The sequence below is a fragment of the Porites lutea genome, chromosome 2 (assembly GCF_958299795.1).
Source record: "Porites lutea chromosome 2, jaPorLute2.1, whole genome shotgun sequence".
Taxonomy (NCBI): Eukaryota; Metazoa; Cnidaria; class Anthozoa; order Scleractinia; family Poritidae; genus Porites; species Porites lutea.
Window position 1 is genome coordinate 47,634,309 of NC_133202.1, and position 17,487 is coordinate 47,651,795.

Genomic DNA, 17,487 nt, shown 5'->3' on the forward strand with positions numbered 1-17,487 from the left:
AAAGTAGATAAAATCCATCGAGCAATATGTTTTGCGCATTCTTGCATTTCTTCCATTCAGTTTAAGTCAGAAGTTCAGCTACTTCGTCTTCGAATAGCCGTGAACGCCATTTTTTTAGCTCACTTTTGCCCAAGCAGCTTCGTTTCCAATCAAATGTACCATCGAATCGATTGTTGCTCACATCTTCCGGGGGATTGGAGCCAATCACAAAAGCTCAGAAACGGCCAAATATTTTTGATGAAAAATAATAAGATTTGTTGAACTCGTTATCGCATCGAAAAATGTATTACCACGTGTTCAGAGAAAACTTTCGACACATCTTTAGATCAAAGCTGACTTATCTTCTGATTGGGTGAGAAGGTGGCACCGAATGCAGCAACTGGCCAACCAGAACAGACGTAGGCAATCAAATAAACCAATCAAAACTCAAAGCAGAGATACGCAGCAGCCGCGAAGCGCGGGAAAACGTGTGGGAAAGAGTTCCAATTGGTTCAGCCGAAAACGTGGTACGAGAACTTTAAGCCAATCGCAGAATGGAGCAATTCATTTCTTTTGTACAAACTTTGGCAATTGTGCTGCCTTACCTTAGCCCAGTGCGGTCTGCCGCCCACTGACATCATAAGCTCTTCATAGTACCTCCAGTAACTTTCATGAGGAATAAATTTGTCATAAGGCCTGTAGAAGCGAAGAACAGTAAAAAGTGGATTATAGGCTCGCCACCAACCACCGCTTTTAAAAAACAGTGACGGCAAATCTAAATAACATAGCTTATGTATCATATTAAGCATAAATACACAATGACTGGAGACACAAAACGAAAGGAAATTACAACAGGTCGCAAATGGGTTTACTGTTAAGCCTGACAAGTTATTAGACCTTCATCTTTATTCTTTGTAATATTAGATTATAAGGCTAAAGCGATCCGCTTAATTTATACCACTGAAATAATTAGGAATTTGACACAATGGACTATACTTCATTAACACATGCAGCCCCTTAAAATTAGCAACTTTTACAAAGTTAAAAAAGTAAAGTTATCTCTGCATTTTCACTATACCTGAACGATATAATGTTGATGAAGCACACGTCCTGCCCATAACATGGGCTCATGTAAATATCATCTTTTTTCACAAACCTTACTTCGACTAAAATAAGAAAAGACAAAAAAAATGTGTTATAGTACTAGTCTGGAGATGGCGTAGATTAACTACAACGGTTTGAATCTGGCTTTTTTTCTTCAGAATTATTTTTCCAGATACAATAGTTAAGTCAAATCGTTTGGACACAAGGCTAATAATTGTTTTCAGGAGCTACTTTTCTTACACGAAGATCCAGACGACGAAAGAAATAACCACGAGTAAAATAAAAAAAAAGATGATAATGAGGCAAAGACTGTAAACAAATAAAGATTCGCCAAAACGAATGCTCCTCGTTATCTTTTCACTCAAGATCAAAATAGTTGCCCCTGAACTATTACGTTAAAAGAATACCATGAGATCGGTTCATATTGATCATCACTAGCAAGAGTTTCATCTATGCATAGTAACACTTACAAAATACAAAAGACAATACTGTACTTTATTTGTTGCAGTCACGAAATTCTACAAGTCGTCTAGCTCTTGAAAACAATTTCAGAAACTCAAGAAAAATTTGCTTACGTGAAGGATTCAAGAAGAATGAAAAAAAAAGGCAAGCTTTATTTAAAACAAAATGACTACGGTAGAGAAACTGATAATTAGTCAGCTCCCCTAAAGCTTTTAAAGGTGGTAACAGTTTCTATGGCCGCAACTATGAATAACCGAAACATGAATTACATGTATGTGGAAACAGTCTCTACCTATAAAAAGCCGGCGTTTTCCAAATTCCACTCGTATCTTTACTAATAATAATAATAATAATAATAATAATAATAATAATAATAATAATAATAATAATACTGACACATGGAGCTAACTTATTGTGTATCGTATTCATTCTTTACAAACAATATTTAACTTCATCTCCTTGGGGATCGGTATTAAAGAAGCATCTTGCGTATGAGAAACGCACTGAAGTGTGATTTCAGCACATGTTAAGCAACAAGTTTGAAGTTTTCAATTTTCAGTCCCCCCGTGTAAGGAAATCCGGATTCCAGGATGTGGGAAAGGTTTGCTTGTTAAATCCAGAATCGGGAGAAATTTTGCTCGTTGAATCCGGAATCGTGGGCTTTGGAATCCTGGAATACAGCTTAAGAAATCCGGAATCTCACTAAACGACTGGAATCCAGAATCCGAGTTCCACTGACAAAGACTGGAATCCAGTATGTGGAATCCGAATCTATGGTATGGAGTCCAGATTCAAGACCATATTGGATTCCCTTATATAGAGCTATTTCAGCTTTGCATTAATGAACTTAAGACATAACAACACATCTATGACAAAAAAGGTGGAAAGTATCGATTAAAAACATTCATGTTCTTTGGAGCAGAAAGGAGTGATTGATTCATTTTTTCCTTTTGTGCAGGATAGCCTGAGCCCCCAAGAACAATTTGATAATCAGTGACTTCACTTTAAATTAACAGAACAAGCTGAGTAATGTATTTGCCTTACCAGGAAAATGTGCATTAAATCCATTCTCATTTACCCATTTTTGAAGCTTTCTGAGCACATAAGCAGTCTTCTCCCTATAGAAAGAACAAAGACAATTAACTTAATAATCATAACAATAACAAAATTGTCAAATCTGATTGGTTTTCAACTGCCCTGATTTCAGCCTTAATAGGACAGTTTAATAGGACAGTACGTGTCATGCCTAAGTAATTGGACAGTACGTGCCATCATGTGCATGCTTAAATGGCTTTTTTTTCACTGCTAGCAAAACAAAATTTCGAATTCCTTGTGTTTTGATTTAAAAAATAGCCTATTATATCACAATTTTGTTAAAGTTATGATTAATTGGTAACAGAACTTCATGTCATCCAATTCGGTCTGTAATCATACTCGTGATTAAACAAATTGGACTCCCGCTGTGCGGTTGTCCGATTTTGTTAATCACTGGTATGATTACAGACCGAATTGGACTCCACTCAGTCCTGTTACCATTACTAATTTATTATTAACGTTAAGAAAATGAAATAGAATGGGGGAACCATGGCAACAAAGCCAGGATTCAAAAGTAGATTTCAAGCATGATCTATAGAAGAATACTCATACTCTTGCCCAACTCATACTCATAATCATATGAATTCTGTTCACACATAGCCATTGTGGATCCTGAAGAAGCAAAATGAGGTTTTCCCTATATTAACATCACTTCCTGAACTTTGCCAAGCCAAGAAAGTATACTAGAAGTGCAGATCACTGCCAGAGATTTGCTCATGCACCTAGTGGTTATTTTATGTCCCACAGAGAGTGAAAGTATTGTAAGGCCTACCCCAGTTTTCTGTCCTTGTGCAAGAAGACTATTGAGAAGGTCAATCCATTTGCGGTTGTAAACAAATCCAGCATAGGAGCTGAACCCCAGCTTCTGGCCACTCTGAAGTTTGGTTTTAAATGAGTGAACAACCGGTAATGGCAGTTCATCAAATATGCTACAATCCTGGACAAAACTACTTGAGAAAATGTTTTCATTAATGCGCCCTACATAATGCAACAAAACTATTTCCAAATCAACGGCTTTTTGTAAAGAAGACCCCCTCTCCCAGTTCAAAGTTGCTTCCTACAAATGCTTAGGGATCCAGCTTTCTTTTGAAGACCCAACAACACTGCTTCCAGGGTGAGGCGGGGAGGGAAGATTAATCGGTCGACTACGAAGTTTAGAAACAATGTGCCCCCCCCCCCCAAGTAAGCAATTTTCTCAACAGTTTTGTCCAAGACTCTAGCTGTTATACCTATTAAACAGGCCACAGATAAAAGATGGTACTGCGATTATCCTAATACTGTTTTGCACTAGCATAAGACCCTGAACATCTCTTGTTTTCATTCCCTTGTGTACCAGAATAACATAACTTACTGTGGAATGGCCCACTCAGTCACATACTGCTTAAACAGACAGTCAAAGTTGAAGATCTAACAAGTGGAAGGATAAACGTAACTGGTTTTTAATAGTGTGTGTAAAGTACCACATAACAAACACAATAATATTATTTTTTGTGACAACAATAAAAGCTAAAATGTTCTGATAACAACAAAATTAACGTGAACATTAATTAATAACTATATTAAGTACATGTACTAGGAACTGAAGGAATGCCAGTTTAAATATAACATCTTTCATTTTTTTTTTTTTGAAGTACAAGGTAGGGCTTGAAAAAAGTCCCATTTGGTAGTCCAGGTCAAGTACTTGTAGATTCTTCTTCTTGGACAAAGGTCCAAGCAACTCATTCTCTACGAAAATCATCAACTATAATGAAGAGCAAGGAGTGGCCCTGGGCAGGAAACATGTGAGAGCAGCTTGCCCAAAGGACAAACTTGAATTCATGCTTTTTTTTCTCCCTTAACCCTGTTAGGGCATTCAAAATATCATTTCTTCCATCCTGCTTACAATGAAACTAACAGAATTAGTGTCCATATAAAGTATTATTTTCCTTACCTTGTAACTCTGATCAACTTTAATGGCAGGTTGGCTGTGTAACAGTTGAAAGTAACCCCAGTTGATGAATGGCACAAGTCGTGGTACAAAAGAACTGTTAAAAAGGAAAGAGAAAGAAAATTAAAGTACTCTACATGTTTGTTTGGTATATTCATTCAAAGGGAACATGCACACAGCAAATTGTTGTTGCTTGAAATATCTATATGTCGTAACTGTTCATCCGTAGGATGCCTATGTGTACAATTCCTTAATGGGCTTTGGCTCTGTTAAACCCTGTCTGCATGTTAACCTAAGACAGTGAACAATTCTGACTGAAAGGCAATCTTGGAATGTCAAGTAAAAAGAGTTAACAAACATTCTAGGGCATAATTATTTTGTCAAGTTAGTAAAAAAAATAAAATTAATGATGTCCCATATAATACTGTGAAACAAACCATGAAGCAGAGAGTTTATATTTTCTCCTGCCAGTGATAGAATAATAAAAACAATAACAATAGAGTCCATCAACTCTGTAGAGAGGTGCCTACTCTGGGTGTCTGTCTCATGGAGGTGCATGTCTGTTAATTGATGAGACAAAGTTGAGAGCACAATGTATTTATTAACACAAGTGTATTTAATATCATTGTACCTTAACCAGTACATGAACTCTAATGACCAATATCCTACAACTTTGTCCCAAAACCAACTTGATGTGCTCTTTGAAGGCTGCAATTGAAAATGGACGTACAGTCAATGAAGAGCGATACTCATGCATAGTAATACCGGTGCACTGCACATGGGCCAAGACTCAGACATCTCTTTTCTAGGAAAAGTTCTAAGTGGTGGGGAACAAAGAGAGGAGGCTGTATTCATGGGCTATACAATGTCAGGGGCTACTCTAACTGCAGGTAAAGCTGTGTTTGGTTAACTAGGAAGACGTCCATCTATAAATTATCATCATCATCATCACCATCATTTCGCCCTTTTGGTCAGGATGCTCTGATTAATCTTATTCCACATGTTCTGGTCCAACATCGCATTTGCAAGATCCTCCCTGTCAATTAAAAAAGTCACTTAGGATCATATCCGGGAACGTCAATTTCCTTGAACAAACAAGGCCACTTGGTTTCCAATGAAAAAGGGATTGAATGATCTCACCCTTTGCTTGTTGGCAATGACTGGTAAATTGGAGAGGGCACTTTTTGTCTGCTTTAGGGAGACTGGTCACTGAGGTACTTTATCATAAGTCTTCTCATCCATATTATAAAGGTAAACATCTAAACGTAAGCGAAGATCAATTTATAGGTTTCTCGGAAACTGCCCACCTACCCCTCCCCTGAGTCAACATTAACACTTACTTCTCACTTAGGGCAAAATGTTGGGTTAGGGATGGGGTAGGTGGGTAGTTTCCCAGAAACCTATTTAATTTTGGACCTCTCACACTAAAGGCTGCACACTAATAACCAAATGTGCTATCCTTACTCCTGCTAAAAGGAGAGATGACCGTTCCTACATGACTTTTAAAATTATTTAGTATTCCCACCTCAGAAGTCCTGTTGACATGATAGACTTTAGCATATCCTGTATGTGGATACCAGTGAAACTTGAAATATTCATCACCGGATTTAAGTGCTTCAAGATTTTCCAAGACCTACAGTTCACAACATAACAAAAAGAAATTCATCAAAAACACCATAAATTATGCACACAAAAAGTACCACCCAAGTAAACACCATAAAAAAAAAACAGCATTTTCTGTTCTTAAATGTTAGGTAGGCATAAAAGCTAGCTACATCAGGTGCTATGAATTGAGAATGTGGACAATGCTGACTTGAACAGTCAATAAATTGTGCAGCTGTTAATGTCCAACGAAATTCTACCAGTGTAGTCAGACATGCAGACTGGACAAACCAAAGGAAGGAACAAACGAACCAATGAATGATTAAGGAAACATCAGACGGTAATGACAACCATGATAATCAAATGCCCCTTAGATACCATTACTTTGTAGGGAACATTTATGAAGCCAACATTGTCAAACAACATTTCTGCAGGTTTGTCAAACTAAAACAGTGAATCCCATCTGATCGGGCATACAACTTTTCCCTAAAGAAAAATCAATTTGGATTTTCTTAGCCATAACCAAGAATAATGCAGAGCTCTTCCGTAAATAGCATTTATCTGCCTGAATGTCAACTGGGTTCTATCCACTCAATAGTGCAATACATTGGTTTCCCCTAAATATACTTTATATCCACTGCATAGTGATTTATCCAGTGGATAATACTGTCCAGCGTTTGAACAACTGGGGCCAGGATGGTAGCTATAGACTTAAGTTTAAGGATGGGTGGAAGGAACTTTACATGTACTGTATAAAATAAATGAACAGGTTCATACTTCCTCCAGTTTGAAGGATTCACACTGCTGATACAGTCTAAATGCAGGCTCGCACTGCCATGTTAAACTGAGGATAATGCCAAGTGCACCAAGACTACAGAGAGCAGCTGAAAATATCTCTTTGTTGTCATGCTGACTACAATGAATAATCTCCCCACTAGCAGTCATTAACTCCAGTGACACCACCTGTTAATTGAAACACGAATAAAGATACATCTAAAATTAAGAGTCATGAAAGTCAGGCTCACTAGAGTTGACCTCTACCTGCTATTAGTATAATTACATTGATGATTATCAAAAACAGAGCGCTATGATTGGCTAGGAGCTTTGCTTTATCCTGCTATAATCACTGTACGGTGATTATAACATTGAAGGCTAGCAGTTTTCAAAATGACAGCCAGATTTCTTGATGTTTCGTAGTCAGAAATTGATCAAAAATTTTATTTCCTCAAATAATCACCAATATAATAATACTAAAACAATCAGTCGCTTCAGGCGATGTGAATATTGGCGAATAGTCACCTCGACTTTGTCTTGGTGACTATTCGCCAATATCCACATCGCCTTCGGCGACTAATTGTTAAATATTGGAGGGGCACTATTAGCTTTCTTGTTAATGCAAAAGTATTGTATTACAATGTAATTTAGTTATGTAAATTACTTTCAATTTTGATAGATTGCAGGTCAAATCTCATTAGTTCACAATTTTTCTACAATGCAACAGTATGTATATGTACCTTTTTAGTTGAAATGTGTATTCATTATGTAATATAATTATTACAATTCTTCACAAAGCGAGAGCCAAAGCCCAAACAAATGCAAGGTTTATAATTTTGTTGGAATTTGCATTGTGCATGAAATGCATGTGGCTCTTTGGCAAGCTAAGAAATTTAAACACGAGTTGGCTCATATATCAGATTGGAAGCTGCAGTTACCCAGGCACAAACTTCAAGTAAACAAACCCACAACAATTCTGGCCCAGTTGTTTTTTGGACCTTTTTTATTTTAGCAGTCAAGAAATGCATTTGGAAATGAATTTTGAAGGGAAAATGCTTTAAATAATACAATAATTTTGTTTCAGAGATAATTAAGTTATTGGCAAATTGACACAGTGGTCTAGGAGTCAACCAAGCATGCAAGTGGTCCAAGTGTTTGCTTGCTTAACTACTTTTTGCTTAACCATATTTTATTCCCTATTGGCAAAATGTTTTCCCTTTACTCCAACTGCTGGCCCTTCACAGCTCTCCAAGATTTTGCAATTAAATATTTCTGGTTATACACATATTTGTTAAATACTTTTCAATTGAACCATTCACCCCTGAACTGCTCGTAACCCCCTGTGCAGATCCAAGTCCCTTCTACCAACTGTGACATCATCATGCAGTTTTGTTGATCAAGGACAACATTGTCATCCAACTAATGTGCAGGGCGAAGAGATCTTTCAAATCGTACCAGAATGAGCACAAGTCAATCAAAGCCACAAAGGGTATGACCTGTAAACATTTTTGTGGCAAGTCTTGGCTCTTTATAGCCAGGCAGTGACAGGAAAATGGCTTGATGAACTTTAAAACATTTTTTTCGGCAAAATTCTCAGGAGCAAATGGGTTAGATAAAATTATAGGGAAAAAAACACTTACAAAAGTGGCAACAATCCCATACTTCTTGCCTGTTCCATGTGTTCCTGTGCATATAGTACCAGCACATGACATGCCAGAAACAGAACTAAGACTATAAAACACATGTAAAGTACACAAGACATTAGCACAAACTGCAGCTTAAGCCTACAGAGAGAATTGTCTGTCCCCTGTTTGTAAAGATTTTTTTCTATCGACACTTGGAAATACATTGGATCCCTGCGCCCTTGACATGGACAATGGCATTGTTAGACAAAACATGATTCCATGATCACTTTAATGGAGAAAACTAGCAGAAAATGGTCATCACAAACAGCTAAAACACTAAAAATTGATTATAAACTTTTATTACACAGGTGAGGTTACAAAACCTTAGAGAAAATGTTGATGTTAATTAAAAAACAAAACAAAACAAAACAAAAAAACAAATTAAGGCAAAGGAAATGCCTTCGTAGGAGGCTAAGGAGTAAGTGCCTATGCAGTGGTTTTTTCATAAGCATTATTAGATGGCACATTTATGGGGAAGGGCAAATACAGACTGTCCAACCAGACTGATTTTGTTGGAATTCTTCCGCTTTTGCTGGAAAATCCCAAATCACGACCAACATGCAATAGGGATAGGAAAAATCTGTTCTAAAATTCTTAAAGAATTCGTATGATACCTATAAAGAACACCTAACAAAAACAAAACACCTATGCTGATATCTTGAAAACTTTAAAAAAAAAAAACACCCGAAGTATAAAATAAAATCAAGTAATTGTACACAAAGCCACACAAATAAAAATAAGCAAAAAAATGACAATTGATTCAGCAAACATTTCAGACAAAAATTGTCCTCTCAAAAATCTAGAAATGGCATTTCAGAGCATCAAGATTTCAAAATTTTCTGGGGGAGAATCTGCCTAACCCCCCCTAGAGGTTCGCCCCTTTGAATGAATGAATGAATGAAGAGCCGTTGATGAGAGGACAACAGACATACCCTCTTACAATACATTTTAACATGTGAACAGTAAGCTTGGAGGTCCACATACAAAGGCGCCACTGGCAGCCGCTCTCAGTCCATTTGTGAGCTTACTGTACCCACCATACCCATGATGTGAATAATGTGATGAGTGAAGGTTGACCACAACACCTTTGGTGCATGCTCATGTGATTCCTCTGTGAAAATATCCCGATTTACGTACTCAAAAGGTTGAACAGTCTGCAAATCAGGCAAAACCTCCAGAACAGTCCCATAGCACTAAAACACAAGCCATAAAAAAGTCCTATAGCCCTGGGCCTAGTTGTTCGAAGGCCGATTAGCGCTTAAACCAGGGTTAAATTTAACCCGGGCTTCTTTTTCTTGTGTTCAAAAGCATTCTCTTGGATAATTTTCTCGGTTATTTTTAGAGCGTCCAATCATCAACTTGTAGACAAAAAGAATTAATTAAGATTTCAAATCTAAATTCAAATCTTGCACTAACCCTGGGTTATCTTAACCTAGCTTTGAACAACTCAGCCCAGGAACACAGCCCTCAAATATTTTCCTCTGCAGTTCAAAACAACACCCACCCCACCCCCGCTCCAACTCATTTAACCACAGGCACTGCCTATCTTTCTTGCCTCTCTACTCTTTTCAATGGATCTCGTCTTCCTAAATCTTATCACCTTTCTACTGAATACTCACTTGGACATAGCCAGCCCATGATTTTCTAACAACTTGTTGAGTTCCTCTACTGTCAAGCCAGCTTGGACAGTCACCTGTTTCTCATCATGATTAATCTAGAATGTAAAAGAGGATTATCAGTATTTTGGGATGATTAAAGGTTGAACTTTTTTTTGGCAGGGGTGGGGGGGGGGGGAGGGTTGGAAATTTGGCAACTATTTTTAGTGTGACTTGAATTAGTTAAGCAGAGATTTTCAAAATAAAGTGAAGACTCCTTGAAGTGGTGGCGTATGGACCCCGCCACATAGTTCCACTAAGAAGAACCAAACTTGTTTCATGGTTGTTTAAAAACATAATGCATTACTTAATTTCTATCTCACTGGAAGTATCTCATAAAAGCAGTTATGTAATTACCTAGGGTGAATCCAACATGATTTCATTTTAATAAGCTGATTTTTAACCCATCATGCTCAATGTGTGCCCAGCATTATCATAACTATCATCATCATGAATTCCCTTTGGCTTTAGTGAATTATTCTCAGGCTTGGAAATTCAGCATGGAATTTTGGGGTGTTTCTTGGTGTTTTGGAAACCATAGTTGGTTTGCTTTTGTGTTGGGTCCCAAACAAAAGGGCCAAAAGATGATGATGATGATGATGATGATGATGATGGTGGTGGTTTAGGGTCTTAATCGGGGTCTTTTCAACCTTTAGTATTGCTACATTTTGGATAATTGCACCCATCCGCAAAACCAAGAAACTTCTAAATAATTTGAGGGTTAATTTTTGGTCCACGGCTTTTGTGGGTTTTGTTGGAAGCTCCAGATGACTCATGATAGGTCCTTTTTTCCCTATGAAATATGAAATGGATAATTATTTCCTTGTGAATCATGATTTTCATAGCAGCAGTGAAGCATGATTTTGTCAAATCATTTTCCGTGAAACAAGAAATAAATGCCTAATTCTCCGTTTTTCTGTCAAGTGTGAATTGCCATTTTTTAAATTCCCATGAATTGTGAAAAGACGATTTTATTTCCTGTGAAACGTGAGCTAGAACCCCCTTTACCACCCCCAATATGAAACACAGTAAAACCCCACATATAAGAACCTAAATTTAAGAACCTGTCAGGCTGAAAGCTTAATTTCAAGCACCCTTCAGTTAAGAACCATTTCAGGCTGAAATTCCAAAGTAGGTTCTTAATTTCCAAAGTACAATAGAAAACAATAACATGTGCATAACTTAGCACTATTTTGTATGATTTATGTGCCTTTAAAATTTGCCCTCTACTATATTCCATGTAACTAACATGAAAATGTGAGAATAATTTAATATCAAAGACCACGCCCACCAATACAAGTACCTTTTTTCTTACCATAAATTAAGAACCCATTTGAGAACCCAGATAGCCTAATGTCAAGTTAAGCACCATTTATATAAGAACCTGTTCAGGCTGACTTGGAAAAATCTACATTGTAGGTTCTTATACATAGGGTTTTACTGTAATGAGATTGTTGTACATATATACCACAAAAATTGATCATATTTAATATTAACATACAAGATACATCCATAAAAGTAATTGACAAGTGATAATTGACATAATTCTAATTATGACAGAGAAACAGAGAACAAAAATTTAAGTAAGAGTGTTAAATTAACATGCTTAAGGAAATAGCCCAATTTTCATTGACACATGTGTAAAGCACTGAGCATAAAAATCAGGTGTTATTGGTTTAGGTTTTCTTTTCCTTTGTTTACGAGTTTGAAATAAAGGAAAATAAGTTTAAAACAAAGATATGCACCAAAACATTACATTATCATCAAAGAGAAACTAGGGAATAAAGACCTAAGTGACTAGTGGTGTAACATTAAATTCTTCTTTTGAGTCACAAGAACATTCAAGGTAGCTTGGAAGGGAAATTTAGCACTTTATCAGCTGGTCACTGAAGGCTTTTTTTCAAGCACCCTTCAGTTAAGAACCATTTCAGGCTGAAATTCCAAAGTAGGTTCTTAATTTCCAAAGTACAATAGAAAACAATAACATGTGCATAACTTAGCACTATTTTGTATGATTTATGTGCCTTTAAAATTTGCCCTCTACTATATTCCATGTAACTAACATGAAAATGTGAGAATAATTTAATATCAAAGGCCACGCCCACCAATACAAGTACTTTTTTTCTTACCATAAATTAAGAACCCATTTGAGAACCCAGATAGCCTAATTTCAAGTTAAGCACCATTTATGTAAGAACCTGTTCAGGCTGACTTGGAAAAATCTACACTGTAGGTTCTTTAAATATACATGGGGTTTTACTGTAATGAGATTGTTGTTCATATATACCACAAAAATTGATCACATTATTAACATACAAGGTACATCCATAAAAGTAATTGACAAGGGTTAATTGACATAGTTCTTATTATGACAGAGAAACAGGGAACAAAAATTGAAGTAAGAGTGTTAAATTAACATGCTTAAGGAAATAGCCCAATTTTCATTGACACATGTGTAAAGCACTGAGCATAAAAATCAGGTGTTATTGGTTTAGGTTTTCTTTTCCTTTGTTTACGAGTTTGAAAGAAAGGAAAATAAGTTTAAAACAAAGATATGCACCAAAACATTACGTTATCATCAAAGAGAAACTAGGGAACAAAGACCTAAGTGACTAGTGGTGTAACATTAAATTCTTCTTTTGAGTCACAAGAACATTCAAGGTAGCTTGGAAGGGAAATTTAGCACTTTATCAGCTGGTCACTGAAGGCTTTTTTTCAAGCACCCTTCAGTTAAGAACCATTTCAAGCTGAAATTCCAAAGTAGGTTCTTAATTTCCAAAGTACAATAGAAAACAATAACATGTGCATAACTTAGCACTATTTTGTATGATTTATGTGCCTTTAAAATTTGCCCTCTACTATATTCCATGTAACTAACATGAAAATGTGAGAATAATTTAATATCAAAGGCCACGCCCACCAATACAAGTACTTTTTTTCTTACCATAAATTAAGAACCCATTTGAGAACCCAGATAGCCTAATTTCAAGTTAAGCACCATTTATATAAGAACCTGTTCAGGCTGACTTGGAAAAATCTACACTGTAGGTTCTTTAAATATACATGGGGTTTTACTGTAATGAGATTGTTGTACATATACCACAAAAATTGATCACATTATTAACATACAAGGTACATCCATAAAAGTAATTGACAAGGGTTAATTGACATAGTTCTTATTATGACAGAGAAACAGGGAACAAAAATTGAAGTAAGAGTGTTAAATTAACATGCTTAAGGAAATAGCCCAATTTTCATTGACACGTGTGTAAAGCACTGAGCATAAAAATCAGGTGTTATTGGTTTAGGTTTTCTTTTCCTTTGTTTACGAGTTTGAAATAAAGGAAAATAAGTTTAAAACAAAGATACGCACCAAAACATTACGTTATCATCAAAGAGAAACTAGGGAATAAAGACCTAAGTGACTAGTGGTGTAACATTAAATTCTTCTTTTGAGTCACAAGAACATTCAAGGTAGCTTGGAAGGGAAAATTAGCACTTTATCAGCTGGTCACTGAGGGCTTTTTTCCACGCACTTGTAAATTCAATATTATTATTATTCACCTCCAAAATATCTTTGTACTTCTTCAAACAGATCATATATTCCTCTGTACACGCTATATCGGAAGGTGAAAGGCCTCCTCCAACTACTCGAATTCTCTTACGTAACTTCTGGGCTACCTTGAGAATCTAAATGAAATTTAAAAAGGCAAAAATACAGTGTTGGAATCTTTTACATCATACATCGAACTCGATAATCTTCATTTGATTTAAATCGATGGAACGCAAGCTAAATCCACGGTTTTAGTCAACGATCAATATTGGCTCTTAGCAGACAGTACTTGGAAAGTTAACAAGCGAGTAGATAACTTCATACCTCTCTTATCTCTTCAGTGGTTTCAGGCTCAAAGTACAAAGCTGGCTGACACGAATATGTTTCCGACCAATTTGTAAATTTGAAGTCCCTCTGACCGCGCGCTAAAACATCTTTCACAAGAGCTTCGATTTCATCCTGGTCCATGATGACTGTGGAAGATATTTCACTCAGTTACACAACGGATAACACTGTTTTTCCAAGCAGTTGCATCCCCAAACATAATCAAAACATAACGCGGTTTCGCACGTGATTGCAAACTAGCCGGTCGCTGCAGTCGCTGCTGTCTTGCTGTCTGTCTTCGTCTGCTTCGTCATTGTTTGTATTGGTCAGCGGTAGGAATAAAATGTAACTTCTTAAGTCAAATATGGGATTTGTTATGTAACAAGTTAAAAGACAGGTTTCTCACAGTTGATTATTTTAAAATCCAGCATTTTAATTTTCCCGCTTTTGGTTCGACAACGTAATTAAAAGACATAATTTTGCCAATTTCGATCAAGTTCGGTACATAGAATGAATACATGAACTGCTAAATTCTCAGAAGTTTCCTTTAAATTCACCGGCTGATAAAATGTATATTATGTAACAATTATTAATTAATTTTCATTATTAGTGTTAATGATTTGTGATCAAATTACACTGAATCATCATGATGATGACGCTTGCTTGCAATGTTCTTTTTTCAAAGGCTCAACTTTACTGCAGTGCGTACCTCCCATGAGCTGACACTAATTAAGTCATGGTCCTAGCCGTGCGTAACATGCAAAGACCTCATGAAGACGCACCTGCAAACAGTAACTAAGTGTGTTTAAACCTCTCCTGAGGTACCAAGAGCGACTGGTCCTGGAGGAAGAGTTTTTTAGCATAAGACAGAAAAGTTTGGATTTTTTAACTGTTAGCCTGCGTAGCCGGCGGGATCGTTTTACAGAGCAAACAAAGTTTGGGCAGATGTGTTGCGGAGCTGTGCGGAGAATGGGGAGGAGACGGTTTGAAATCCATCGGGTCTCCCTTGCCGCTAAAACTCTCAGTTTTCGTAGAAACAATTCCATCATGACCGCCAGCCGTAGCCTGCTACACAGCCGCTTTTAATTTTAGAGTCGTCACCCAACACTCCTCCCCATGTATAAGCCCCTCCAAATATAAGCCCCCCAAACACGTAACGCAAAAAACCCTCCGTTAAATCGCCCCTCCAAATATAAGCCCCCTGGGGACTTGAACTTGGAAAATTGCCCTCAAATATATAGTAAAACAAAGCAAAAATGGTAGATTTATTCCCAGCTATAAGGCTAGCCCAATCGATTTTGAAACGTAAATTTCCTTCCGTAGATAAGCCCCTACAAAAATAAGCTCCTCAAAAGGGGCCTTTGAAAAACATAAGCCCCGGGGCTTATTTTCGAAATTTTACGGTATGCTTTGTTCTTCGATTCGTTCATGGACGAAATTGCAGAAACTCATCAGTGACAAGTTCTGTTCAACTTCTACATTACAGATGTACCACAGCAATTAAACTCAACTCTTTGTTCAGCTGTCCACAGCTGGTAGGAAAAAGCCTTCAGAGGGCAAGGTATACGTATGTACTTCGATGTAATAATAACACGCTGCATGTCATGTAGTATTACATGCAAGCAACTGCTGACATAGTTTAGGATGTCCTGCTAGGCGGTAGTATTTCCTTAGGTAATACAGGCCAAAAGGACAAGGCATTTTTTACGAAAAAAAAAACACTCCTGTTTAGTTACCCTGGCCTTTTGGAAACCTAAAGAATCACCGTTAACCCAGATATGATATGCCTTGTAACAAATGTTGCTAAAACTCAGGATGTCCCGCTGGACGGTACCATTTTCTCCGGTAAAACCGGCCAAAAGAACAGGGCCACTTTTATGAATAAAAATATTCCTATACAGTTATCATAAGCTTTCTCGATCTAATCTCCAAGCAAGCGAGACTGAATCCGCTGTAAGCGCGTTCTTGTCTTTTATCAAATCATGGCATGACGTTAAGGTCTCTAAATAAAGGCCCCGAGGGGGAGTCTCATTTTTTGTCTAGGATTACTCTGGCGCATCTTTTATGTTAATTGATTACGTCTTGGACGTGCGGCTTCGGTTTCCTTTATGTCCCCAAGACAATAACCTCCGTAGTCAAGCATTAGCTGGATTAAGTGAGTTGTAAAACAAACTTCTCAGCTCTCAGTCACAGAAATTTATCTGTTCTTTTCAAAAGGCGAAGTCGCTTTCATATATTCGATACCGTTATTTAAAAACAGTTGTCTATATCTTTATGCCAGGTAGTTTAGTATCAGCTACAGAATCAAGCTGAACCTCAACTGTTCTCACATTCAGATTTCTGCCGTTCAAGCAGTTAGCCCCAAACTTTTGCTGCAGACAATCGCTTGCAGGGACGAGAATCATCTGCAAACGCAAACGCAAACACAACTTACATATGAGCTTCTGGGAACGAAAACTGGAACTTACCCTGTGGCTATGTGGAAGACGAGCTCAGAGTACTAGCCTAATCACCAATTAACCGACTGCTGCTTCAGCCACGAATACTGAGATACACTTTAGAAAATAGAAGTAGTTGATTATGTAACTGAAAAGGAAGCAGCGTACTTACCACGGAAACTGCGAGGTACTGTTCTCTGTGACGCAACCAGCAGTCAAATGAAAGTTATGCTGCTTGTTAGCTTTAATCAATGGTTAATTTTCTGTACGAGTCATAGAACCGTAAAATCTCGACATTTTGACACTTTTCCAATCATGAGCTAATGAACCGTTCACCCGCTAGATCATTCTTTCTGTTGACATTTTCTAGAAAGAACTATCTTTGATCCTAGCGCACTTGTAAAATAGATTAAAGATAAGAAGGCAGTCTTTGCCAAATCACTGATCGTATCAGAGGATTATAGTTTTTGTTTGATATTAGTCAAAAGTAAATCAACTGCTGTAAAGATACAGTCCAGTTCAGAACATCAGGTTAAATTTTCAAAGCTATTCCCGGCGTTGTTTAGCATTGGTCACCCAGTGAAGGCCCTTACATAATGGAGACCGCAAGAAAAGGGTGGGCGGTTTTGAATATTTTTAGAGTCGGGGGTATTTATTTTTAGTGCCTATTAAAAGCCATCTGTGCATGATTTTAAAAAAAGCCACCGCTTATGATTTTTCCAAAAAACTGTTTTCATTACATAGTTTGGAAATGAATAAACTGACGATGAATGGCGAGATCTAGAATCAGTTTAGACCAGACGTCACATTCCCATGTTCAGTTTAGAAAAAGACACGTCATTCATGGTCACTGAACTGGGAATGGACCCGAAAGACCCAGGTTTTTTAT

At 37.2% G+C, this 17,487-nt stretch overlaps 1 protein-coding gene across 1 annotated transcript in view; it reads right to left on the minus strand.

The window, feature by feature from the left end:
- The window catches only part of LOC140928863 (L-gulonolactone oxidase-like), a 19,537-nt gene extending 2,640 nt beyond the window's left edge, over positions 1 to 16,897 (minus strand). The window contains exons 1-13 of the mRNA XM_073378669.1: positions 16,771 to 16,897; positions 14,161 to 14,309; positions 13,848 to 13,973; positions 10,248 to 10,342; positions 8,584 to 8,674; positions 6,947 to 7,132; positions 6,093 to 6,200; positions 5,199 to 5,275; positions 4,571 to 4,664; positions 3,992 to 4,047; positions 2,590 to 2,663; positions 1,058 to 1,145; positions 585 to 675 (exon numbers count right to left, since the gene is read on the minus strand). Coding sequence (XP_073234770.1) covers positions 585 to 675; positions 1,058 to 1,145; positions 2,590 to 2,663; positions 3,992 to 4,047; positions 4,571 to 4,664; positions 5,199 to 5,275; positions 6,093 to 6,200; positions 6,947 to 7,132; positions 8,584 to 8,674; positions 10,248 to 10,342; positions 13,848 to 13,973; positions 14,161 to 14,304 — 1,230 coding nt within the window. The 5' untranslated portion in view covers positions 14,305 to 14,309; positions 16,771 to 16,897. The remainder of the gene's footprint in view (positions 1 to 584; positions 676 to 1,057; positions 1,146 to 2,589; positions 2,664 to 3,991; positions 4,048 to 4,570; positions 4,665 to 5,198; positions 5,276 to 6,092; positions 6,201 to 6,946; positions 7,133 to 8,583; positions 8,675 to 10,247; positions 10,343 to 13,847; positions 13,974 to 14,160; positions 14,310 to 16,770) is intronic.
- Positions 16,898 to 17,487: the final 590 nt, after the last annotated feature.